Below are 27705 nucleotides of genomic sequence, written 5' to 3' on the forward strand. Positions count from 1 at the left end.
CACCCGTGCTGGCTCTGATCTCACACTCGGCGGCGAGCACACAGCCCTGGCCCTCTTAAAAAAACACCTTATACTGTGCCGGGAGGTGGGATTCTCATCTTGTTAATTCACGCTCTTCAAGGACACAAGGCCCAGCAAATGGCAGGACATGAACAAGAAGAAAAGGTCATTCAGAGCTTGGCTAGGAACCTAGGAACTTGGAATCCAATCCTGTACGCTTCTCAGCAACTTCACTGCAGGGCTGGGAATGCTGCCCGAAACCTCCCTGCGCACACAGCCACAACTGAGGGGCATGGGGCAGCACTTACTGGACGTCACCACCAGGAAAGGGAATCTTTTAGCTACAAGTCTGGACACTTTTCTACACATCGAAACTTACGAGTTGTTTCCGACCTCTGCTGCAGGCACCAATAATCCCTCTACCTGACCTTCACTTGGATTATCACATCACATAAACTACTAATCACACTGACTGTACTAGTGACTAATTATTCTACTAATAATTTAAAGTAGTATGTTACCCAGTATTTTCAATATTGTCCTACTTGACCTTCTGTGCTATTATGTTAGTGACAATTTTTTCTATGAATGTCATAGTTTCACTTTAACTGATTTAAAAATATTTACTCCTAATTCCTACAAGTAATTTTTAACATAACCAGATGCCAGTAATTTCTGAGCAAAATATATTTTTAACCTCATTAAAAAAAATCCCTGGGAGAGAAGGCTCACTCAGAAGTGCTCCTGAGAACAGGACAGAGGGGCCGCGTTTCTGGTCCTTGGCCATGGCCGCACCACAAGGCTCCCTCTGCTGGCACTTCTGAGCCACTTTCTCTCGTGGACAAGGAGGGAACCTCAAGGACAGTGGCATCAGAGAACAAGAGCATGTGGGGCAGACGGCACCGGCTGACAACACAAGGACACACCGCTGCGACAGTGCTCATAGCCGCCCTGGCCACAGGCACCGCAGGGAGGCTGGCTGCGCTTCGTCTCCGAGTGACCCTAACACACGCGTCATCAGTGTCTGCTGAGTGTCGAGCACGGCATCGTCATGGGGGCATGAAATGCTTACACATCCGCCACCTGACTAGAGTGACCCCGCCCGTGACACACGTCTGTGGGGTCTTGGTGCCGCACATGGACACACACCATACTGATTTGCATACCGAATTCCCTTGTACCTGCCATCAGACCTTGCTTCTGAAACAGCTTCAATGACAACTCTCCAATCCTCTCATTTTCTGCATTAATGGCTTTTTGAATTTCTTGTATCTCCTTTTTTCTGGCTGGAGGAAGTTCTTCTATTTTTTCTTTTGGTTCTGGCTCATTAGCACTATCGTCATCCTCTCCATCACAAACCTCAAAGTCATCTTCATAGTCCTACAAAAAATAACACCACTTTGGAAATGTCAGGGCAAAGTGACTTCAAAGAACACTCATACAAATCATAATTTAAAATAGACAAAGTCCTCACCGTGGCTAAGAAAGCTTTTTATAGTTTATTGATTTCAATGGCACTGAATTATAAATTTGTGTACTAATTTTTTCTCCAAAAAGGAACCACACTATGTAGAACTATATACACTAAGAGCTCTTAGTAAGAATATATAATTTTGTGCTGAGAATGTGTCTGTGCATACAAATACATAAACTATGTATATATTCTACATGCACACACACAATATATATACTCTGCATGCACATGCATGCACAAAACATAAACCCTATAAACATACATACACACATGCACACACTATACATATACATATATACACATGCACTCTATATATATTCTCTATACACACATACACACACATATATATGCTCTATATTCATACATATACACATGTGAATACATACTATACCTATGCTACACACATGAACATATACTATATATGTTCTATATACATACATATACACATGCACACACTGTATATATTCTCTATATACATACATATACACACTATACTCTAAAAACACACATGGATATACACACTATACATGTTCTATATACATACATATATACACATGTACTCACATACTTATACTCTACATATAAACACACATGATATATATCATATACACATGCAAACACATGTGCATACATGCATATGCACACATGTAAGCACATACACATGTATATATTCATATGTATGTTTGAATGTAGTATACTTGAAAATGGGTTAAATTGTAAATTTATTTAATTACATCATATTGGTAAGAGTTGACAGAGGTATGGCAAATGTTTCAGAGGCAAAAGGCCTGTATCAAACAGACATGGAGTATGAAGAGTACCAATAAAGAGGAAAAAGCTACTAAGTTACTGTGCTCAAGCTGATTTTTAAGAACAAATTATTTTTAGGCCAAGAAAAATTTCAACTTCTATACATACTTCAAAATCATCTTCAAAACTAGCTGTATATCCGTCAGCTACAGCATTTTCTAAGTTAGGGTCATCCTTTTCAATTTCCTAGAGATAAAAATCAAACATATAACAAATAATTCAATAATAAATTTGAATCTTGCAAATGGGTTGGGAAAGTATGTTTTCTGAGATTCATTTAATGTTCCTAGTTTTAAAATGTTAAGTATTTATAAAACTAACATAACCTGACTTCAAATTATTTAAGAAATACCTTGCTAACTTATAAATATGATCAAAAAGAGAAAACAGTTAATAAACACATCTTTTTTGAAAAATCTCGATAATTCTGATAACTGAAGAAAAAATTTTTGTATGTAAATAAATACAATACAAATAAATGGCAAATAAATCATTTCTATGAATAATTTTCAAACTTCCAGCATGCTTCTCTGGCTTCCCTTCTTGCCCGTGAACAAATCCCCACATCCTCACTGTCAAGAACAGACACACAGACGTGTGCGAAAGCAGATGCCAGCGCAGGGCTGTCTGAACTGCCCCAGTGACAGAAAAGCTCATGTGTGAAGTCCTCACGTTCCCGTCCTTGTCACTTAGAGCAAGAAGGGCTGCTCAGATCTGGGCCTGCCCCTGGGCATCAGGGTGCACCTGGCTCATCGCTGATCCACTCCCAGCCTCAGCGTCACCACCTGTGGTCTGGGATAAAGGAGGGGCTCAGTGAGCCTGCAGGGAAGGCGGGCTTGGGGGTGCTCTGGAGGTGTGGGGTGGCTACACAGGCCACCCTGAGGCTGCCCTGGTCTGTGTCTTCAGGATGATTAAGAGGTGACCAGGAAAACCAAGGAGAACTACATTCCAGGTTTCCAGGCAAAGAGGGCAGCAAAAACCAAATATGTTAAGAAAATTTGTATTTTGCACAAAAAGCTGCCCCTCCTCTTACCTATATCTGTGCTTCCACATCCTACTTAAAGGCAATGTGGCACCCCCATGTCTCACCAGCACATGTCAGGAGTCCTCCAGCCTCCGGCTCCCCACATGTGGTTAGTACTGCAGCCTCTCACCAGGCCTGCTCTCCCCTCTACCCACCATCCCCATACGGCCTCTCTCCTTCACTTGGGGTCAGAGACATCCTTCAGAAAGAAGCCTCACCATACCCACTTTCAACCTAAGCAGTTCCCTGCCCATGTGGAAGGCCTGAATGCACCCCGGTTTGTTCGGTTTCATCCTGGACAAGGGGCAAACCAAACACATGTGAGTGGACCTTCTGGCAGCACAGGCAGGATGGACTCGACCAGGCCAGTGGAGCAGCCACGGCAAAACCCAGGGGAGTGAGGCCGACCCGGTGTCGGGGTCAGAAGGAGACAAGTCCCTGGTGTCTAGGGCCATAACTAGGCAGATGTCAGTGTGCGGGCCAACACAGGGACAGAGGGGCGAGCCAAGGGGGCAGGGCTGGGGGCTCGGTTGTGACGTGTGAGAGTGAAAAGCAAGAGGCACCTCCAGGTGGGCAGGGCTGGGCAAGAGGCCGGGGCCTTAAGCCCACCATCTTCCATCTCAAGACCCTTGTGATCGGCTGTGCGGCAAAGTGCCACAGAACCAAGGAGGTCTGCCACACAGAAGGCGGGCTGCTCTTCACAAGGATAGTCAGTGCTGACTTTCCAGGTGGCAGCGTGGTCCTGCACAACGACAGAACTGAGGGGACCACCAGGGACATCTCACCACCTGGGGGCCAAGGAATTATTTTGATCAAATACTTTATAGTTAAAACTACCCTGTAAAACGGTCCTATTGGCACAGTTATATAAAGTCACCGTACAATACAGTGAGAGCCACATACTGCACATGCTGCACCAGTCAGGAGGGTGCCTGCTGACTGACAGGAGAAACAGCTCAAACACCACATGGGAGTTTTAGACTCACTGCCGACTGCTGCCCAAGCCCCTCCATCCCAGACAGCGTCCACGCAACAAATGAGGCACCCAGGGGCATGCCAGGCTCTGTGCCGGGGGAAGGGGAAGTGGCGAGCTGGCACATCCTAGCAGCAGGAATTGGCCGTGGATGATGACAGGAAGGTGGCATCAGCACGGCTTTGGGAGGAGCACCGCCATGACCAGTGGTCCTCTTATAAGAAAACAGGCCCACTTCCTTGAGATCTCCAGTTTGGCATGTAGTTCTGAAAGCTACCATTACCTGGAATATTTCACACTGACAATGGCCTGAATCACAGCTGTTTAGTTTTTTGCATTCTAATAACCTTCTTCAATTGAAATGCAGAGCAATGCCTGAGAAGGCCAGCCAGTTACTCGGTCTGACCCTTGTCCCTGCAAAGCCCTCTGCAAATGCTCCCCTCTGTCCATGCAGAGTAGGGCCATGGCTTCTGACAACCTGGACGGCCTTCACAGCCAAGGAATCCCGAACAAGTGTAAACAGGGTGCCATTTAAAATCTTCCCCTCCCTCCATACTAAGTCCTGTTATACAGAAGAAGTATGCTGGATAGTATGAGGACAGCACAGAAGCACGAGTCAAAACGCTCATCTGGATGGGATGCCAAAGTTAAAGGCTCTCCCTTGCGTCCACGCCTCTGAGCCGGCTTCCCCCAGGAGCTGGTCTGGAGGGCACAGCAGGGTGCAGCCAGCAGAGGGAGCACCTCCAGGGCCGCCAGAGCCCGCCTGCTCCCCCCAGACAGGCGCTGCCCTCAGTGGCGAGGGACTCGGGCCCCAGCCTGACGTATAAACGGTGTGACTTAGGGTGAGTAGCGTTAACTCAGAGAAGTAGGCAAACAGTGGTACAGGGTCCTCTCTCACTACAGGGGCCAAGGTCCCAGACTCCAGTGGGTGTCTGAACCAAGGACAGTCCCAAAGCTGATGTGTACTATTGTTTCCTATGTATAAATGATTTTAGGCCTGTAAGGTTTAATTTATAAATGAGGCAGTGAGAGATGAACAGTAACTAATAATAAAGTGGCACAATTATAAAATATGCTGTAATAAAAGTGATGTGAATATGGCCTGTCCCTCAAAACATCTCCCTGTGCTGCATCACACTTCCTGTGAGGATGCGAGATGGTGAAGGCCCACATGATGAGACGGGGCGAGGAGAGGACATGGGTGCCACGCCACTGCATCAGGCTGCTGTAGACCTTTCAACCTACAGCCACAGGTCAGCTTCCAGACCACGGCTGACATGAGAATTGAAACCATGGATAAGGCGGGGACAACTATACCTCCTTTCAGTGCCAGCGAGCAGAGGGTGAGATGACCCGCACCAGGAGGGAAGAGCTGACGGCCAGACCTGCTGGGTCACTGGCACCAGGAAGGCAGGACTCAGATATCACTACCCACAGCTACTCAGTGCATAAGATGGAAACAGCATGGTGCATTGCCACAAAGAAAATATGAAGCCTTCCGTGTGTCCAGAAAACTAATATTATTGTATCCATAAATACTGAAGAAATAAACCAAGATAAATTCAGTGTTGATGTTCTAAAACGTGGCCTCATCAAAGCCAAGCGAGCTGTTGATATCTTCAAGATCACTTCTGGGATCTTTCAGGGAAAAATATATCACATATTTTGTTCCTCTAGTAAAAACAATAATGTAAAATGTCTCAATGATAATTTCTTTTAATGATTACATGTTGAAAGGATATTTCAGAAATATTGGGTTATATATGTTATTAAAATTGTTTCTTTTTTACATTTTTAGTGTGACTGCTAGAAAATTAAAAATACAAATGTGGCTCACATTAAAATTCTAGTGAGCAATGTTACTCTAGAAGTTACAAAAAAATTGGGAGACATAAGGAAAACATTAAAAAAAATCTATGTATTTTCAGCCAGTCAGCCACAGAAAGCTGAGTGAGATCTGCCCTGGAGCTGGGGATCTCCATGCTGAAGGGGAAACTGCTGCATGGGGGACAGAAAAGGCAGCCAGAACCCCCCAATACGTACCTCAGTGCAGCACTGAGGAACAGAGGACAGAACAAAAGATTATCTGGAAAAAAATGTTTATAAAAGTAACTTTTTCCTTACATGTAGCTACAGCTGGATAGTAAGTGATTCAACCACTCCCCCAAATTAAATAAATAAAACATATCCACATCAAAACAACACATGCCATATGACATGATTTATGTGGAAATACCTGTTTGTGTGTATGTATATGTGATAAAGAGATACATAAAAATATAAAATGAAAAAGGTGACTAACTCAGAGTCATGAATTTCAGATAATTACCAAAGAATGAAATAATAGAAGCCAAAATCTGCCTGCTGATTATCTGTAACAACAAAACAAAAAACTAGGAAAATGGATATAATGAACACCACAGTGAATCATTTGACAGTGACTAAATAATCACTATGCGACCGTCCTGGTAAGAATCCTGAGCCCTGGGAAGACACAGACATGTCACTCAGAGGAAATAGCAGCAGGCGCTACAGGTCTCACGGTGCAGGCCGCGCCTGTAACAGCCGACAGACAGGCTCCAGGCGGGACAAAAACTAGCGACTGTGCTGGAGCTGGTGTGCGGCCACCAGAGACGGTGCCTCTGTGGGAGGGACTTTAATACTCACGCAGTCTCTTTACCCACATCAGGCCCCCTCAAGCTCCCATTTCTTCTCAAGGCAGCTCCAGGAATTCATGTCCTTCATCTAAGCTGTCTACTTTGTCAGCGTGAAATGCTACTATTCCACCCATTAATGAAAGTGGGGCACTAACATCTTGATGACTGTTGATTTCCTATTTTTCCCTTTCATTCTGTCAGTCCCTTATATCTTGCGCTACTTATATGTTAGGGCTCTTTAGCTCGGTACATGATTGCTCATGATTGTTACATCTTCCCGCCAAGCTAACGATTCACCACTGTGCGATGCCCCCCATCCCCGCCTCTGGTAATGCTTTGAGTCAAGAGTAGATTTTGTCTGACGCTAGTGTAGACACAAGCTCTGTTGCAGGTTCTGTTTGATGGTTTGTCTGGTCCATCTTTTACTTTCAGTCTAAAAGTGTGCCCCTTCTGTGTTTCCTGGACTCATTTAAATGAACCATCTGCCAGCAACGCCTGTCCCAGGCTCTGCTTTCCCAGGTAAACACAAATGGAAATGCACAGTGAATCTCACTGCACAGTAAGTCAATGCAAATGTCTTACCTTCCTTCTTGAGTCTTTATCTTTTCCATTAGTCCTTACTAAATTCTCTGCATGCCTAGAAAGCAAATATGATCAAAATTAATTTTAAATCAACACTGAAAAATACTATATTTTACATTTGGGTGTGGGGGTTTGTCACGGGGAAGACAGTGTAGCACAGAAAAGACAAGTAGGGACTCTGTGGCATCTTACTGCACTGATGGACAGTGACTTCAGTGGGGTATTGGGGGGACTTGATAATGTTGGTGAAAGTAGTAACCACAATACTTTTCATGTGAAACCTTCATAAGAGTGTATATCAGTGATACCTTAGTAAAAAAAATAATAACAACATGAGCTGTCCCTGTCACAGAGCCATTTAGTGAAGGTCTCACTGCTGTGAGTTTCCTCATCAGGGAAGCAAATAAATTCATTTGCGTAATTAAAACAAAAATTTACATCTCGGTGAGGCTCTTATCAATATTTGACATGCTTAAAGACTACTGTAGGTTGGCAAAATTCCAAAGCATGCTTTATTAGAACTATGAATACTAAATCCTTCCCAATATTTTTACTATATTGCAGCAGTAATCCAATAGAGAATTTCTTTAGGAGAGGGAAGAAACAATGTGTTTTGGAAAACTTGTGTATATTAACTTGTGCATATATCCTTAGAAGATTTCAATAAAACTCTTATAATTTTATTAGATAGTCAATCTCAAAAATTAATTTAATTTTCCAAAAGAAATATTTATCTTGAAATATGTTCTATTTTTTAATCAGATTTTTATATTAGTTGGGACCTAAAATTAAGGCTCTCAGAATTTAAAACTGATTCTCAATTTTTAGAACTACATTCATACCATACAAAGCATGTGCTTTAAAGACACACAAAACTGAAAAGACACTTTGCAGAGCATCCTGCAGATCTGCAGGGCAAGAGGTAGGAATGTGCACCCCAAGCCGAAATGCTGGCTTTGCCCAAACTTACAAGCCTTAGGGCAAGGCATTTAACCTGTTTTCCTAATTTACGAAAAAGAATTACCAAATATGGTTGTCATGAAGAACAAATTAAAACCTAGAGTTTTTATACAAAAAGAGAGTTTATACACAAACCCTCATCTGTAATCTTCACAAAACCCACACAAAACAGGTGTTGCTATCAGTTCTACCAGTGAAGAAAAGACTCTGAAGGGCCAGCCCGAACCCCCAGTGAGAGGTGCACTACCATCCCGCAGCTGGTGCCAACGTGGTTGCTCTCACTGTGGTACGACCTCCACACAGGCAGCATCTCTGGTCCTAGGGGCTTTGCGGAAGGCAGTGATGGCTCCGAACAGCCCATGGCAGATGCTCCACCTTCTCGGGTCTGTCCTATAGGTGAGGGGCCACCCCTAGCACATGCAGATTCCCAAAAGACTTACTCCCCAAGGTGAAGACGCATGTTCCAATTTTCTAGAGCCAGTGTAAAAAAGGCAAAGAGGGCTGATAAGTTAAAGTGTTCCCAAGCTCCCCTAGAATGTATCCGGAGGGGTCACATCTAGAGTAAATGAAGTCTATCTCTAATTTATTCTCATTTACAGGCTGTAAATGAGGCCCAGTAGGAAAAGTTCCCTTTAAAATGTTCTATGAGAACTGGGCTGTTTGTAATGCATCCTCCTTACTGGCTGCTGCTCGCATCTCTCCCAGAACTTGCTCCTTGATTCCTGTGATCACCGTTCTGTCAAACAAAAAAATTCAGAACCATTGATTGGTGTGTGACCAGAATTAACCGTAATGAACAAATACTGTAAAATAAGCACAAGTCACAACTTAACAGCAGCTACACTACAAGTTCTTAAACGCACTGCCTGCACCAGCTCGCTTCAGTAAGGTGGGTGATGTAGGGGGTGAACACAGTGGCTGTGTATTACCTCAGAAAGTAAAAAATTGTACACTTACAATTTCATTTTATTTTCAAATAAATCTGCCTAGTTCCTTACTCTGCTTAAAATTATAAGATTTCAAACATATGGAATGTGGCTATTTCACAAATCCATATGCACCTATAGAAAAAAGATTTCAACTATCTTCTCCTGAATTAAGTGAATTTTAAAAAATTAAATTAAAACCATTAAATTGGGGGGATCACAGGAAGATGGCAGCGTGAGTAGTTCAGAGGAAATCTCCTCCCCAAAACATATATATATATTTATGAAAATACAATAAATACAACTATTCCTAAAAGAGACACCAGTGGATGTAGTACAACAGCCAGGATACATCTACATCTGTGAGAACTCAGCATCACACAAAGGGGGTAAGATACAAGCTGCAGCCAGGTGGGACCCGAACACTGCCCCACCCCAAAACCCAGCAGGAAGAAAGGAATCAGAACGGGGAGGGAGTAAAAGCCCAGGACTGCTAAACAACCAGCTCTAGAAATCCGCACCCGGAACGCAGACACAAGGTGCACAGGGTGCTGGATATTAGAGAAACGGTAAAGCAAAACCTGTGGGCAGATCCCCGCAACCAGTGCCCCTGAGACAAAAGAAAAATGAGTGCTTTCTGCAATTCATAAAGAGACAGGGACCCCATAGCTGGACGAAGTTGTCCCAGCAGCTGGGAATACCGGGGAAACTTAGGCGCCCTAAACCCCAGGGAGGCAGTGCAGCTCTGAAGCCCCTCACGACACTAAGCAGCCTGCCAGTCATTCCTCCAACTGGCGCGGACCCCAACACACGGGCCCAGTAGCGGGACAGTGGCAGCGCGTGCCGGGGATGGCAGCGCCAGAAGGGACCAGGAGCAGATCCGTGCGCCGCAGGAGAGGCTTGTGCTAACCCACAGAGGCGCGACCGAACAGTCTGGGCACGGCTCGCTCACACTGGTGGCAGTGAAGCCAGAGGAGCCCGGTAGAGGCCTGCATGGAAGAGCCCCATGCGCACCTGCAGCGGAGCCAGATGGAGCAGTCGCGCTCCCAGCAGCCGACCAGAATCCCAGCCCAACACACAGCCACCTGGGCCAGACCCAAAGGCTGCTGTTGCCACACAGCTGCCTGGCAGGGGTGCTGCTAGCACGGAGGAGTGCACCTGGCATGCCTGCCACTCCCCACAGGGCTCCGCGCTGCTCTGATGGACACTGCGCCCACAGCAGCTTAGGGGACTAACCCGGTGGCTGCTCCAGGAGTGAGGGTAACCGTCACAGGCAGTGGAGAAGGGCAAGGCATCCAGCAAGCAGGAAAGGACTTTCTTCTCCCAGCTGACACACCCGCAACCTGCCTACAGCCACCGCTATCACCATGAAAAGGCAAAAAAATTTAGTCCAGTCAAAGATAGTTCAAACAACACCTGAGAAAGGATCTGTAGAGGCAGACCTAACCAGTCTCCCTGAAAAAGAATTCAAAATAAAAATCATAAACATGCTGACAGAGCTGCAGAGAAATATACAAGAGCTAAGGGATGACGTCCAGAGGGAGATTACATGAAGTGAAACAAACTCTGGAAGGATTTATAAGCAGAATGGATAAAATGCAATAGGCCACTGATGGAATAGAAACCAGAGAACAGGAACACATAGAAGCTGATGCAGAGAGAGATAAAAGGATCTCCAGGAATGAAACAATATTAAGAGAATGGTGTGACCAATACGAAAGGAAAAATATCCGCATTATAGGGTTACCAGAGGAAGAAGAGAGAGAAAAGGGGATAGAAAGTGTCTTTGAAGAAATAATTGCTGAGAACTTCCCCAAACTTGGGGAGGAAATAGTTGCTCAAACTACAGAGGCACACAGAACTCCTGAGAGATGGAACCCAAAGAGGACAACACCAAGATACATAATAATTAAAATGGCAAAGATCAAGGACAAGGACAGAGTATTAAAGGCAGCCAGAGAGAGAAAAAAGGACACCTACAAAGGAAAACCCATCAGGCTGTCATCAGACTTCTCAACAGAAACCTTACAGGCCAGAAGAGAATGGCATGATATATTCAATGCAATGAAACAGAAGGGCCTTGAACCAAGGATACTGTATCCAGCATGATTATCATTTAAATATGAAGGAGGGATTAAACAATTCCCAGACAAGCAAAAGTTGAGGGAATTTGCCTCCAACAAACCACCTCTACAGGGTATCTTAGAGGGACTGCTCTAGATGGGAGCACTCCTAAAAAGAGCACATAACAGAACACCCAACATATGAAGAATGGAGGAGGAGGAAAAAGAAGGGAAAGAAATAATCATCAGACTGTGTTTATAACAGCTCAATAAGTGAGTGAGGTCAGACAGAAGGTAGTAAACAAGCTAACCTTGAACCTTTGGTAACCATGAATCTAAAGCCTGCAATGGCAATAAGTACATATCTTTCAATAATCACCCTAAATGTAAACGGAATGAATGCACCAATCAAAAGACACAGAGTAACAGAATGGATAAAAAAGCAAGACCCATCTATATGCTGCTTACAAGAGACTCACCTCAAACCCAAAGACATGCACAGATTAAAAGTCAAGGGATGGAGAAAGATATTTCATGCAAACAACAGAGAGAAGAAAGCAGGTGTTGCAATACTAGTATCAGACAAAATAGACTTCAAAATAAAGAAAGTAACAAGAGATAAAGAAGGACATTATATATATAATGATAAAGGGCTCAGTCCAACAAGAGGATATAACCATTATAAACATTTATGCACCCAATACAGGAGCACCAATGTATGCGTAACAAATACTAACAGAATTAAAGGAGGAAATAGAATGCAATGCATTCATTTTGGGAGACTTCAACACACCACTCACTCCAAAGGACAGATCCACCAGACAGAAAATAAGTAAGGACACAGAGGCACTGAACAACACACTAGAACAGATGGACCTAATAGACATCTATAGAACTCTACATCCAAAAGCAACAGGATACACATTCTTCTAAAGTGCACATGGAACATTCTCCAGAATAGACCACATACTAGCCCACAAAAAGAGCCTCAGTAAATTCCAAAAGACTGAAATCCTACCAACCAACTTTTCAGATCACAAAGGTATAAAACTAGAAATAAACTGTACAAAGAAAGCAAAAAGGCTCACAAACACATGGAGGCTTAACAACATGCTCCTAAATAATCAATGGATACATGAGCAAATTAAAATGGAGACCCAGCAATATATGGACACAAATGACAACAACAACACAAAGCCCCAACTTCTGTGGGACGCAGTGAAAGCAGTCTTAAGAGGAAAGAACATAGCAATCCAGGCACACTTGAAGAAGGAAGAACAATCCCAAATGAATAGTCTAACGTCGCAATTCTCGAAATTGGAAAAAGAAGAACAAATGAGGCCTAAAATCAGCAGAAGGAGGGACATAATAAAGATCAGAGAAGAAATAAATAAAATTGAGAAGAATAAAACAATAGAAAAAATCAATGAAACCAAGAGCTGGTTCTTTGAGAGAATAAACAAAATAGATAAGCCTCTAGCCAGACTTATTAAGAGAAAAAGAGAATCAACACACATCAACAGAATCAGAAACGAGAAAGGAAAAATCACAAGGGACCCCACAGAAATACAAAGAATTATTAGAGAATACTATGAAAACCTGTATGCTAACAAGCTGGAAAACCTAGGAGAAATGGACAACTTCCTAGAAAAATACAACCTTCCAAGACTGACCCAGAAAGAAACAGAAAATCTAAACAGACCGATTACTAGCAATGAAATTGAAGCAGTAATCAAAAAACTACCCAAGAACAAAACCCCCGGGCCAGATGGATTTACCTCAGAATTTTATCAGACATACAGAGAAGACATAACACCCATTCTCCTTAAAGTTTTCCAAAAAATAGAAGAGGAGGGAATACTCCCAAACTCATTCTATGAAGCCAACATTACCCTAATACCAAAACCAGGCAAAGACCCCACCAAAAAAGAAAACTACAGACCAATATCCCTGATGAACGTACATGCAAAAATACTGAACAAAATATTAGCAAACCAAATTCAAAAATACATCAAGAGGATCATATACACCACAACCAAGTGGGATTCATCCCAGGGATGCAAGGATGGTACAACACATGAAAATCCATCAACATCATCACCACATCAACAAAAAGAAAGACAAAAACCACATGATCATCTCCATAGATGCTGAAAAAGCATTTGACAAAATTCAACATCCATTCATGATAAAAACTCTCAACAAAATGGGCATAGAGGGCAAGTAGCTCAACATAATAAAGGCCATATATGATAAACCCACAGCTAACATCATACTGAACAGCGAGAGGCTTAAAGCTTTTCCTCTGAGATCGGGAAAAAAACAGGGATGCCCACTCTCCCCACTGTTATTCAACATAGTACTGGAGATCCTAGCCACAGCAATTAGACAAAACAAAGAAATACAAGGAATCCAGATTGGTAAAGAAGAAGTTAAACTGTCACTATTTGCAGATTACATGATATTGTACATAAAAAACCCTAAAGACTCCACTGCAAAACTACTAGAACTGATATTGGAATACAGCAAAGTTGTAGGATACAAAATTAACACACAGAAACCTGTGGCTTTCCTATACACTAACAATGAACTAATAGAAAGAGAAATCAGGAAAACAATTCCATTCACAATTGCATCAAAAAGAATAAAATACCTAGGAATAAACCTAACCAAGGAAGTGAAAGACCTATACCCTGAAAACTACAAGACACTCTTAAGAGAAATTAAAGAGGACACTAACAAATGGAAACTCATCCCATGCTCCTGGCTGGGAAGAATTAATATTGTCAAAATGGCCATCCTGCCCAAGCAATATACAGATTCGATGCAATCCCTATCAAATTACCAACAGCATTCTTCAATGAACTGGAAGAAATAGTTAAAAAATTCATATGGAACTGCCAAAGACCCCAAATAGCCATAGCAATCCTGAGAATGGAGAATAAAGTGGGGGGGATCTTGCTCCCCAACTTCAAGCTCTACTACAAAGCCACAGTAATCAAGACAATTTTGTACTGGCACAAGAAAAGAGCCACAAACCAGTGGAACAGAACAGAGACTCCCAGACATTAACCCAAACATATATGGCCAATTAATATATGATAAAGGAGCCATGGACATACAATGGGGAAATGACAGTCTCTTCAACAGATGGTGCTGGCAAAACTGGACAGCTACATGTAAGAGAATCAAACTGGATCACTGTCTAACCCCTTACACAAAAGTAAACTCCAAATGGATCAAAGACCTGAATGTAAGTCATGAAACCATAAAACTCCTAGAAAAAAACATAGGCAAACATCTCTTGGACATAAACATGAGCAACTTCTTCATGAACATATCTCCCCGGGAAAGGGAAACAAAGGCAAAACTGAACAAGTGAGACTATATCAAGCTAAAAAGCTTCTGTACAGCAAAGGACACCATCAATAGAACAAAAAGGTATCCTACAGTATGGGAGAATATATTCATAAATGACAGATCTGATAAAGGATTGACATCCAAAATATATAAAGAGCTCACACACCTCAACAAACAAAAGCAAATAACCCAATTAAAACATGGGCAGAGGAGCTGAACAGACAGTTCTCCAGAGAAGAAATTCAGATGGCCAACAGACACATGAAAAGATGCTCCACATCGCTTGTCATCAGAGAAATGCAAATTAAAACCACAATGAGGTATCACCTCACAACAGTAAGGATTGCCATTATCAAAAAGACAGACAACAACAAAATTTGGCAAGGGTGTGGACAAAGGGGAACCCTCCTACACTGCTGGTGGGAATGTAAATTAGTTCAACCATTGTGGAAAGCAGTATGGAGGTTCCTCAGAATGCTCAAAATAGAAATACCATTTGATCCAGGAATTCCACTTCTAGGAATTTACCCTAAGAATGCAGTAGCCCAGTTTGAAAAAGACAGATGCACCCCTATGTTTATCGCTGCACTATTTACAATAGCCAAGATATGGAAGCAACCTAAATGTCCATCAGTAGATGAATAGATAAAGAAGATGTGGTACATATACACAATGGAATATTATGCAGCCATAAGAAAAAAACAGATCCTACCATTCACAACAACATGGATGGAGCTAGAGGGTATTATGCTCAGTGAAATAAGCCAGGCAGAGAAAGACAAGTACCAAATGATTTCACTCATATGTGGAGTATAAGAACAAAGGAAAACTGAAGGAACAAAACAGCAGCAGAATCACAGAACCCAAGAATGGACTAATAGTTACCAAAGGGAAAGGGACTGGGACGATGTGTGGGAAGGGAGGGATAAGGGCGGGGAAAAAGAAAGAGGGCATTACGATTAGCATGTATAGTGCGTGGGGGGCACAGGGAGGGCTGTGCAACACAGAGAAGACAAGTAGTGATTTTACAGCATCTTACTACACAGATGGACAGTGACTGTGAAGGGGTATGTGGAGGGGACTTGGTGAAGGGGGGAACCTAGTAAACATAATGTTCTTTCTGTAATTGTAGATTAATGATAACAAAATAAAAAAAACTAAAATAAAAAATAAATAAAATACAAAAAAAAAAATAAAACTGTTAAACTGTAAATCAGCATATGTAGGTAGGTTGTTTAAAAAAGGAGGCTTTCATTAAGTAGGCACTGGGGGGAAGCCTGAGTGAAGGGAGGGGCAAGAAGCCACTCCTTGACAGGTGGAGACGCCAGGAGACACGGCCAAGAGGAGGGTGCTCCCTAGGGCAGAGAAGCTGACCACATGGGCATTGGTCCACAGGTGCAAAGCAGAAAAATGGCAGGACTAAATCACCCATGAAGAAGGCCAGTTAGGAGGGCAATTACACATGCACCAAAAGCCTTGAAAGGAGCTAGGAATATGCAAATCCTCTCTTTGACCTATGAATTCTACTTCTAGAATTATTCCTAGAAAACAATCAAACATATGTATTAAGATTTTCAACCTGTTTATGACAGAATAATATATAATTACAAAAAATATTAGTAACCTGAATGTTCAGTATTACGTTACTTGTTAAATATATGAGGTTATGACCACATGATAGAATACCAGACAATTATTAAATATTCCAGTATTAAAAGTATTTCCCAGAATAAGGAGAAAAAATAGCGTGATTCCAGTTTTGCACTTTTAGAAAGCTCATTTACATACAGGGAAGTATACCTACTTATCACAAAATGCATTTTCTTTGAATCTGGGATCCTGGGTAAGTTTTTGGTTTTGTTTTTTATTCTTCCTGTATTTAAAATTCTTTCCAAAATTAGTAAGAAAAAGTATAATTGTATGTTTAACAGGAAGAATAGCCTGGCGTCAGTCTATAAAAACTGGTTGGAATGGAGAATGAAATCAGTAGTGCTAGACAGGAAAAAATTATGATTTAATGACTACCTAGATATAAAGGAGAAGGAGAGAAAGTAATCAATTGTAAGAAACCAAAGGGAAGAGAAGAGGGCATGCACTGGAGGTGCCTGGGCCCAAGGCAGAGGCCGGACAGGCTGCATGTGCAGCCAGGTGATGTGCCCAGTTGAGGGCCCGGGATTGCCAATCCCACGAGCTGAATCCCCAGGACACGGGGGAGGCAGCAGCACCAGCCAGCAGAGCCACAGCAGGAGCTTGGTTTCCAAGCCGCGTGGGCTGGTGAGGATGTCCACAGACACAGGGGCAGCCACTCGCCCCGGAGCAGATGGAGGCATGACCAGGGCCCAGCAGAGGGACGGCACCACACATTCTATTACAGAAGCCTTCTCAGTCAGAGGCCTTCACCAGACACTTGTCATATTCACTGTGCTGAGTCATTCCCTCTGTCTCTAAGGGAAACTGGAGGAGGCACATGATAGGAAACTCACAGTGAAAATAAAGGATCAGAAATCACAGAGGGTGCAGGTGGCCAAGCAGAACATACCTCCAGGGCAGAGTCCTGGCATAATCGCTAATAGTGCTCCTGGCACTTTACGGCACCTCACGGTAATTTTACCAGTCACCAGGCTAACACAACAACCAAACTGAAAGGTATACGCAAGGTCAACACAAAGAAAAATGTTAATTCTATCGTGTTCACTATTATATACTCATTTGTTTACTTCCCTATCATGTGGCTTCGCCGATGGAATGTAAGCCCCATGAAACCAAAAAACTTTGTTCACAGCGGTGACCTCAGCAGCTAGAACAGCAGTCACTCAATGAATAGGAACACATTGTCTAAAGAAGGAAGCCAGTCAGCTGGCAGAGCCCTTTTCCTGAATGATAGGCTCACCCCCATGGGGGCACACCGCTGGAGTCACTGGTTTTATAAAACGGGGGACCCTCCTCAAAGTTGCCCTTAATAAAAGCTAAATGTGGACACAGCGATAAGCCTTGGAAAGGTATTTCTGGGGGAACTAAGATGTCTTTTCTAGTAACTACACTTGATCTGGGGGTGGTAAAACAGGCCATCCTGACAACAGTGGTGGGAACCAGGTGGTGCAGTTCTACCAGCTTTGCTCTGTGTTTGAACACATTCATAATAAAATGCTGGGGAAAACACTGAAAGGGTTCGGATCCAGGGAAAGAGATTTAAAAGACAGCAGAATGCCTCTCTGTGAGGGTCTTGCTCTCAGTTGCTGCCTCCCAGAGCCTGTCAGCAGCAAGTCCATGGTTAGGAATGCAGACATGCCGCTGGGTGGATCCCAGGGAAACCCTTGTGTGCGCGTACATGGACCAAGCGGGCACTGTTAAAAACTGCTGAGAAACAACCTGCATTCTAATCCAAAAGGGGGGCAGTGTGCTGCCACAGTCCTTCTGTGAGCAAAGGTAAGGCACAGGCACTGGGCGTCGCAGACACTCAGCTCATATATCCCCTGTCACAGTGCAGAGCCAGTGAGACAGTCCCGAGGCCAGGCAACTACCGCAAAGACATTTCAGAATTCCAGAACACAGAACCGTTCCTCAGCAAACACACGCACCTCCCCGGACGTGCACCAGCCAGTCAGAGGTGCCAGTCTCTGCCCCCGAGGGCCTGACCTTTGCTTCGCTTCCACCTGAGGGAACAACACCAAAAAAGTGGAGAAAAGAACTGTTTCACTTCAGAGTCCAGAAAAACACCACAGCAGGAAGTGTATATGAGAACCAAAGATACTAAAATCAGTATAGGAAAATATTAAGCAATTACAGTAATCACATAAGTATACATGGAGGAAAATTAGATCCTTTGAAATAAATAGTTTAAATTTTGTATTCTTTTTTTTTTGCAAACATACTACCAATTCTGGTGAACATTTTACTAAATTATTCACTTAATTTCGTCTTGTAAAAATGTCAGCTGCCTTTTTAATGTTAAATTCAAAATTTTATATAGATTTCTGAATATGTTACAAGTGTGTCTGTAATATAATCACACCCTTAGACTGCCTGTTCCCTAGAAGGTCAGTAATCATCCCATGTTGATTTCATGTACAGCTGACCCTTGATCAACACAGGAGTTATGGGCACCGACCCCACCACCCCAGTTAAAAATCCACATATAAGTGGACCCATACACTTCAAACTGTGCTGCTCAAAGGTCAACAGTACAGACTTGAATCACATTTTTACCAAGGTTACTACTTTTAGGTGACAAGTCTAATCATTTGGCTGCATGAAGACGACCTCTGGGTCTCAGGGCAACCACAAAGGCAGTGACCATCAGAAAACAGTACCTTGGGCTCCCCTGTCCTGTGCTCCTTTCCCAAGGGCCTGTCTCTTCTGTCCATGTGGCCCTGGTGCTTCTCATCACCCAAGTGGAAGCCTTCCTTACGGCGTTTCTCTCTACTCCGCTCTGCCACTTCCTTGTCAGGAAATGAACTGTTTTTTTCTTTTGGATGCTTTTCTCTTCTTTCTCTTGTGCTGCTTTTTTCTTGATGCTTCCTTTCTCGATCTGGCTCTTTCTGCTTCCTATGTCTTCTCTCACCTTCTTCCTTATAAAGCCAGTACTTGAGAGGGTTGTCTTTACTGTCACTGTACTGCAGCTGTGGACACGACACAGGGACAAGCATGTGAGCACATAGGCAGGCACGCAGCGCTTCACGCGTGTTGCGGTGATGGTGGGGACCAGCACTGCCCCTCCTTCCTCCATCCTGCTGCAGCTCCTTCCCAAAAGCTTGCTCTGCTGATGCACAGGAGAAGCCCACTGCCCCCCCTGAAGATGCTGCACCCACCCCGCCCTACCACACAGCAGCAACTCTGCCAGGCACCCTCGCCCAAATGGGGGACAGCATCCTGATTCCTCACACGGCACATGGGACTCTGCATGGTTCACCCTGCCCCATGACCTGGTCCCCAACTCCTGGACTCCACAGCCCACACACTCCTCCTGGGGAGTCCAGGGACCTCTCCAGAGGACATGCTTCACGAGCAGCATGTCCCTCCAGCCTCTCTGCTGGGAAGCTCCACGTCTGCTTCCCACCCACAGGGAGATTTCTAAACCAGGCACCACCATTTAGTCATGTCTGACCCCCAAAACCACTATGAGTGCTGGGTATTAACTGGAGAGGTCCAGCGCAGGGCCACGCTCGCCTGTGCAACACCTGGCTCAGACCCAGTCCTGCCCAGCAGAACCTCAAACCGCACTGTGCTGCCTGCCACTCAGGACTCCTCCACTCACACCCAGGCAGCCACTCCCACTCCAGCCAGAGGTGCCCGCTAGGCTCAGTGCATCCTGGTCCCTATTCCCGCCACCCAACTCCCACCTGCTCTGCTCAGCTGCCAGGGTGATCTTCCTACAGAAAACATGGTGCCAAGCCCCTGACAAAACTCCTCGGCTGTTAAGTGAGATTACCAACACAAGCCCGCACCAAAATAAATTCTGTGGAGGTTAAAGATTTAAGTGGTAAAAAAAGTTATGTACTCAGAACAAAACACAGGTGACTGTTTACTTAACACTGGTGTGGGGAAAGGGCTGTGTATACATTACATCAGAAATAATGAAAGACAGACCTGGCTACTTCATAATTTTAAACATACTTACAAAAACAAAGATTCCACAAATAAAATTCAAAATGGAGAATGGCAGTAGGATGTGCAGCAGGGAGCCTACCTTTAAAGCACCCTTAAAACCAACAAGACGGGGTCCTGGGGCAGGAAGAAAATGTGCACCAGTGGTAACAGCAGGGCAGGAACCTTTACCAAATGCTCAGAAAGTCCTTTTCTTCTGAATCAAGTGAGCAGAGATTAGAAATTATAATGCCCAATTGCTGGTTAGGACCTGGGGAATCACACTCTAATGATAAAATAATTACAGCTTTCATGGAAAGCAAGTGGGGTAAGTTTACATTCACCTTAAGCTGGCAAGTTCATTTCCAGAAATTAATCATATGGAAATACTTATGATAAATACCAAACTTTATCCCATGGATGTCTTTATAATAAAAAATTCAGAAGCAATCTAAGCATCCAAAAAAAGCAGATGTGTCAAGAAAACTGTAATACATCCATATCATTGAATATTATAATTATGCAGCCACAAGAATAATATTATAGAGAAATATGATGACTTGGAAGAATGCTCAAAATGTACTTAAAGTTTATAAAACAGCAAAAATCTAATTTAAGAAAAATGGTGTATGTGTACATAGACATATACATACTTAGAAATATATATACATGAACCTGCTAGGACATATACCTACACATTATCAGTAATTGTCTCTGGGCTGGGATTCGTTTTTGTTTCTTCTTATTATTTCCTAAATTTTCCAAAATGACAAAGTATTGCTCTTGGAATCACAGAAAAATACTTGACCAAAGAAAAATAACTGAGTGCCATGGGGCCAAGAGCTTCTCAGGCCTGGAATTCTGTTTTACAAAGCCTTTCCAGGCCTCCCCAGAGAACATGCCCCCCCTCCACCCAGCAGCCCTGAGAGCCCAATGCCGGCCCATGGCCCACCTTCCTCTCCCGGTATCTCCATTCTCTCTCTCTGTCTCCTCTTTTGGGGTCTTCCTCTACGTTCTCATTCTCTTCAGTTCGTACTTTACTAACTACAAAAATAAAACATATTTTTAACATTCGCAAATGAGCACATGAAAAAGATCATCTAACCTCTTGCTGGTCTTTACTGTATGTACCACATTACTACACAGTATATATTAACACACATGAAAAGATATTCTTCAATTAAAACACATCCTCCAATCCCCAAGAATGGGAAGTTCTAGAATCTGACCCTAAAATGTAGTAGAGAGGGACATCAATGGCAACTGCCACTGAGGCAACCCAAAAAATGTCAGACTAACCCCTGGAAACTCAAGAGGTGCACCAGACAGAACAAAAGGTCACCGGAGCTCACAGAGCTGGCAGAGGCACTGGGAAGCAGGGCCCCATGTCTGAGAAGAGCCTGTCCAGCTGAGCAGACGTTTCTGCCAAGGGCCGAGCTTCAAAGAAGTAAACGTCGCCTCAGGGATGAACTTCAGAACCACACCAGGCGCCCCATGCCTTGCCTCTGGGGCCCACCACTGAGGGCACAGCAGGAGGGGGGGCCCAGGGCCCCACCTACAGTCTTCACTTTCTCCCTGCCAGGAGGGACCCAGAAGAGCCATACACGACCATTGCTGATACCCACAGTACCACCCAGTGGTGGAAACTCAGCCTGTACTTTCAAATATGCAGAAAAAGTCATTAGGCTTAAACTAAGAGAATCAATGTTTTTAAAGATGAGGACAAAATTTAACTTTCAGAGATCACTGAAACAAAGTTCATTCATTCAAAAAGCACTGACTGAGCACTGACCACTCTTCTAATAGCCAGGAGTACCATGGATCAAAAAATGGGATGAAGAGACAGAATAGGGTTGGGGTGATTCCCAGGTTTTCCCACCTGAGGAAGGGAAGGACGCAGGTGCCGTCTGCTGAGACAGGGAAGGCTGTGAGAAGTAGGTGTCTCGGAGCTCCCAGAAGTTCATCTTGAAGGGCATTAAGTTTGCAACATTATCAGAGAGCAAGTACAGGAGGACATACAAGCCCAGACAGGGATGAGGCCCAGCTGGGAATCAAAACTTGGAAATCAGGAACAGATAATGGTATTTAAAACCATGAGACTGGAGACTCCAGACATTAACCCAAACATATATGGTCAATTAATATACGATAAAGGAGCCATGGACATACAATGGGGAAATGACAGTCTGTTCAACAGATGGTGCTGGCAAAACTAGACAGCTACATGTAAGAGAACGAAACTGGATCACTGTCTAACCCCCTACACAAAAGTAAATTCGAAATGGATCAAATACCTGAATGTAAGTCATGAAACCATAAAACTCCTAGAAAAAAACATAGGCAAACATCTCTTGGACATAAACATTAGCGACTTCTTCATGAACATATCTCCCCGGGAAAGGGAAACAAAGGCAAAAATGAACAAGTGGGACTATATCAAGCTGAAAAGCTTCTGTATAGCAAAGGATACCATCAATAGAACAAAAAGGTACCCTACAGTATGGGAGAATATATTCATAAATGACAGATCCAATAAAGGGTTGACATCCAAAATATATAAAGAGCTCATGCACCTCAACAAACAAAGAGCAAATAACCCAATTAAAACATGGGCAGAGGAGCTGAACAGACAGTTCTCCAGAGAAGAAATTCAGATGGCCAACAGACACATGAAAAGATGCTCCACATCGCTAATCATAAGAGAAATGCACATTAAAACCACAATGAGATATCACCTCACACCAATAAGGATCACCACCATCCAAAAGACAAACAACAGCACATGTTGGTGAGGTTGTGGAGAAAGGGGAACCCTCCTACACTGCTGGTGGGAATGTAAATTAGTTCAACCATGTGGAGAGCAGTATGGAGGTTCCTCAAAAAGCTCAAAATAGTCATACCATTTGACCCAGGAATTCCACTTCTAGGAATTTGCCCTAAGAATGCAGTAGCCCAGTTTGAAAAAGACAGATTCACCCCTATGTTTATCACAGCACTATTTACAATAGCCAAGAAATGGAAGCAACCTAAGTGTCCCTCAGTAGATGAATGGACAAAGAAGATGTGGTACATAGACACAATGGAATATCATTCAGCCATAAGAGGAAAACAAATCCTACCGTTTGCAACAACATGGAGCTAGAGGGTATTATGCTCAGTGAAATAAGCCAGGCGGAGAAAGACAAGTATCAAATGATTTCACTCATATGTGGAGTATAAAAATAAAGAAAAACTGAAGGTACAACACAGCAGCAGAATCACAGAACCCAAGAATGGACTAACAGTTAACAAAGGGAAAGGGACTGGGGAGGATAGGTGGGAAGGGAGGGATAAGGGTGGGGAAAAAGAAAGGGGGCATTACGATTAGCGTGTATAATGTAGGGGGGGCACGGGGAGGGCTGTGCAACACAGAAGACAAGTAGTGATTCTACAGCATCTTACTACACTGATGGACAGTGAATGTAATGGGGTTTGTCGGGGGGACTTGGTGAACGGGGGAGCCTAGTAAACATAATGTTCTTCATGTAATTGTAGATTAATGATAACAAAAAAAAAGAATAAAATCAATCTACAACTGTATAATGAGTAAAAAAAAAAAAACATGAGACTGGACACATTCACCAAGGCAGAGAGCAGCTACCGAGGTGGTGCGGAACAGGGGCCCGTTTTACAGAAGGGGAGATGCAGAGGGGATGAGGGAGACACAAGAGCAGCCAGGAAGGAGGAAGGGATGTCGGGGTCTAAGTGCACGATCTTCCCAGTGCGTCCCTCTCGATAGTGCGTGGGAGAAACAAGATCGGGAGGCGACCGGAAAAGAATGTTCTGAGGACCAACAAGATTGGAAATAAATATGAAGAACATCAAAATAATGACCCTAAAAAGAGGCAATGGAGAGTAAGGTAGCTGCTGTTAGACTTAACGAGTGGCAGGTAACCTGTTAACCAGCAGTTAAAATACACCCCAACCAACAGAGCACGAGGCGACGCTCCCAGCCTCCCCCGGGGCTGTCTGCAGAGGCGTGCGATGCCCCAGCAGCAGAGGGAGTGGTGGGCGCCAGGGAACAGTCCCACCCACATCCAGGCCCTCCTGGCTCCCCATGATTCCAAGAGCTGCCACAATTCCTTCTCATATACTTCTTTTCTTTTGAAGTTGGCTAGTTCACATTTTTTATAAGAAGCATATACTATTTGTATAATAATAAAATAGTGAAGATATTTCGATTATGGGGGGGAAAAGATATGCACCTTTACCTTAGAGTTCCTAGGAATTGAGATAAATAATAATTACATAGTGCTGAAATAAAAATGGTACTTCTGATGAAGTCTTTTTATCAAAGAGCATTATTTTTATTTACACTGAGGGTTGACATTTGTATGTAATAAAACTGAAATGTTTCAATAGCAAAACTCTAGTAAATAAGGAGAAATGTTACTGCTTTCATTGAATGAAGTGAGTTTCTAAAATAGCAAAAAGAAAACAACAGTGGAACTCAAAGGGGCCACAGCTTCAAACTCAGAACTCGGACATTTATGAAAAGCACCAGAGAAAACAAAACAAACGAGTGAACAGTAGAAAAGAGGAAGTGCCCCCAAACTGTGAGCCCTTTACTTCATGGGAAAATGCAGAGGATCAGACACATCAGCTGCGCACCACCTGCCAGCACTTAGGCCCCCCAGGACACTCCCGTGACTCCCGAGGACACGCCCACATCCCACCCCAGGCCCTGCTGCACACGCACCTGACGCACCTGACCGCACCCTGTGCTCCGCTCTCTCCAGGAGCTGCGGGCCCCGCAGGCTGTGGGGGGCAGCCGTCTGCCGGAGCTCCGCCCTCTGGGCCCGGGGCTCCTTGCTTCTGTCCCTGTCTTTTCCTCGGCTCCGGGGCTTTTCTGCGTGCTGCTCCCAGGACTTCTCTCTCAGCTTCTCTCTGTCCCACTCGCAGGTGTCCTTTCTCCTCTCCCGTTGCTTGTCCCTGTGCCGCTCGCCACGAGCCTGCTCCTTGGCACCATGGCCTTCCTGTCCAGCCGTCCTCTCCTGGGGCTTGTGCTCTCTGCACTCGGGGGAGTCCGCTCCTGACTCCTTGGACAGCTTCCATTCCCTGTGCTTCTCCTCTATGGGACCACCTGATGGTGTGTTCTGAGCAGGAGACAGGCCCTCACAGTCACACCCAGGGACAGACCCCCAGCCGTGTGCCAGCCCAGCAAGGCGGGCCTGGACCAAGCCTTTCAGAACCAACAGAAAGGGGGTCAGACGTAGCATTTCTACGGCTGGCCATGGCACCCACTTAGCAGACCCTCACACCTGTTGGCAAATCAAATCTAAAATTCCACACTGGTTAAAAAGAAAAGGAAGAGTACACTGGGCTGGGCTTTAAATCTGAGACATGAACTGTCTGGGTCCCACTCAAGGAGCAAAGACCCTCTTTATAAAACTCTCAGGAAGCCTCCAATCCAACCACAAGCCCCCTCCACACATGCGAACACACACGACTGCACAGACAAATGTACTCACACACATACACACAGAGACCACACATGCATGTACATGTACACCCAGAGGCCTCACACACATGCAAACATGTGTACACAGAGACCACACACAAATGTACACACCACACATATATACACACACATGGAAACCTCACAAATGCACATACCATGCATGTATACATACACAGAGACACTACACACATGCATGTACACCTACAGAGACCACATAAATACACACATTACACATATACACATAGATGCATGCACATATGCACACAGAGGCACACACTCTCTCTTACCCAAACACACACACATGGCCCAAATTCTGAACCACGACAGAAACCTGACCATGAAGGTGGGATGCAGGCTGGGCTGGGAAACCTGGTCCCACCACTTTCAGGGCTTTGTCACTGCCATGTGCCACATGCAGGTGCAGCTGTGCAGTGCGACGTGGGTACCACCACCCGAGAAGCCAGCCCGGCCCCAGAGACCCCAGCTCAGTTCTGTGAGCGCATTACCCAAAGGTGTCTTCTCAGGTCGTCTGCTTTCCAAGTGTCATCTTTGGTTTTTCTCTAAAAAGAAAAACAGGACTTCTGTTTTTACATTTGCTATTTTTAATTTATTTAAGCAACACAGAAAAAAGTTCATCAAATTAGAAATTTTATGGCTTTAAATAACTAACTTTGTATGCTCTGGTGAGCTGCTTTTTCTTTACGCCATTTAAGTCAACGGCAATTAGTCCTTGATATGCAAGAAGTTACTGTCTGTCTACTGGAATGAAAGGTAAGAGGAATACAGATTTTCAGAAATCATTCACCAGTCTAAAATCACCAACAAACAATTGTAAGGTGCTCCCTTGGCTGCTTCACAATATAAAGTCCCTGCTGCTTTAAGGCTTGGGCACAGACTGCACTCACCCCTCACCTTCCCCACAACACCCGGGACCCTCCCCGGGCCAGGCCTGAGCCGGACACAGCGGGATGCTGAGGGAGTCACTCAGCAAGCCGGCCAAGGGCTTCCCGCCAGAGAGCAAGACAAATTCATCCTGTTTCTTTTTCCCTTTGAGAGGCACTGCCTTAAGGGGTACAACTAAGGGAAAATTTGGTCTGTTTCAAATTTAAAGCAAATGTACAAATGAAAAATAAAAACTTATTCATGGAGAAGCCACCAAACATCTTCCTTGTGATGTGAAAATTAAGCACACAGGAAGAGCTCGTCAGCTCCTCAGCACATTAATTAGGAAGGAGTGAAAAATCAGTTATAAGAATCTAGCCAAAGTGTACAATATTCACAAAATTTACTGTGATCTACTATCACTAGAAAACATATTCTTTTTTGATAAACTGGTCTATATAACAAAATGAGTCCACAGTAAGGGAGAGTGTAAGATGATCAGCTGCAATTAGTGTAACTATAAGTTAGACCTTCTGAAATGTAAACTATTTTCTCTCTCAAGCTACGAGCTCTGCATAGAGGTTATGATGTTCTCCAATTAAACAGCCCAAAGTCCACACAGTTAGAACTCCAAACACATGGTCCAAAGACAGTGTGTGCTGCTGGAGGGGTTGACAACAGGGCAGAAACCCCTCTGTGCAGGTGGAACAGCCCCAGCTCAGGCTGGGTGTCTCAGGCAGCCCCCCTGGTCCCACTTATTTCCAGAAAGCAGTTTCCCCAAAGCACACAGACCCGCAGAAGGAATACCACATCCCAGCCAAATAGCTCGACCACCTGGGCCAGCCTTCAAGCCCCTCAGCACATGGCACTGACTCCCACAAGGTCTTGGGGTGTCCTGGACTGGCAGCACA

The 27705-nt window shown here is 44.1% G+C and overlaps 1 protein-coding gene across 15 annotated transcripts in view; it reads right to left on the reverse strand.

The window, feature by feature from the left end:
* DYNC2I1 (dynein 2 intermediate chain 1) overlaps window positions 1-27705 on the reverse strand; it is a 56952-nt gene that overhangs the window by 21577 nt on the left and 7670 nt on the right. Inside the window, exons 1-10 of one of the 15 annotated variants that reach the window (XR_012132005.1) lie at window positions 26419-26441; window positions 25151-25712; window positions 21365-21456; window positions 19140-19448; window positions 18408-18482; window positions 9161-9216; window positions 7521-7575; window positions 3029-3076; window positions 2393-2470; window positions 1167-1380 (exon numbers count right to left, since the gene is read on the reverse strand). Coding sequence is in view for 14 of the 15 variants with exons in the window: in XM_073238101.1 (XP_073094202.1) it covers window positions 1167-1380; window positions 2393-2470; window positions 3029-3076; window positions 7521-7575; window positions 9161-9216; window positions 18408-18482; window positions 19140-19448; window positions 21365-21456; window positions 25151-25670 (1447 nt within the window). In the remaining variant the exon portion in view is untranslated. Of the gene's footprint in view, window positions 1-1166; window positions 1381-2392; window positions 2471-3028; window positions 3077-7520; window positions 7576-8727; window positions 8790-9160; window positions 9217-18407; window positions 18483-19139; window positions 19449-21364; window positions 21457-25150; window positions 25713-26418; window positions 26473-27705 lie in introns of those variants that run through there. The other 14 variants (XM_073238106.1, XM_073238107.1, XM_073238104.1 and 11 more) reach the window with 14 other exon arrangements.

The sequence above is a fragment of the Manis javanica genome, chromosome 6 (genome assembly GCF_040802235.1).
Source record: "Manis javanica isolate MJ-LG chromosome 6, MJ_LKY, whole genome shotgun sequence".
In the NCBI taxonomy this organism is placed as follows: domain Eukaryota; kingdom Metazoa; phylum Chordata; class Mammalia; order Pholidota; family Manidae; genus Manis; species Manis javanica.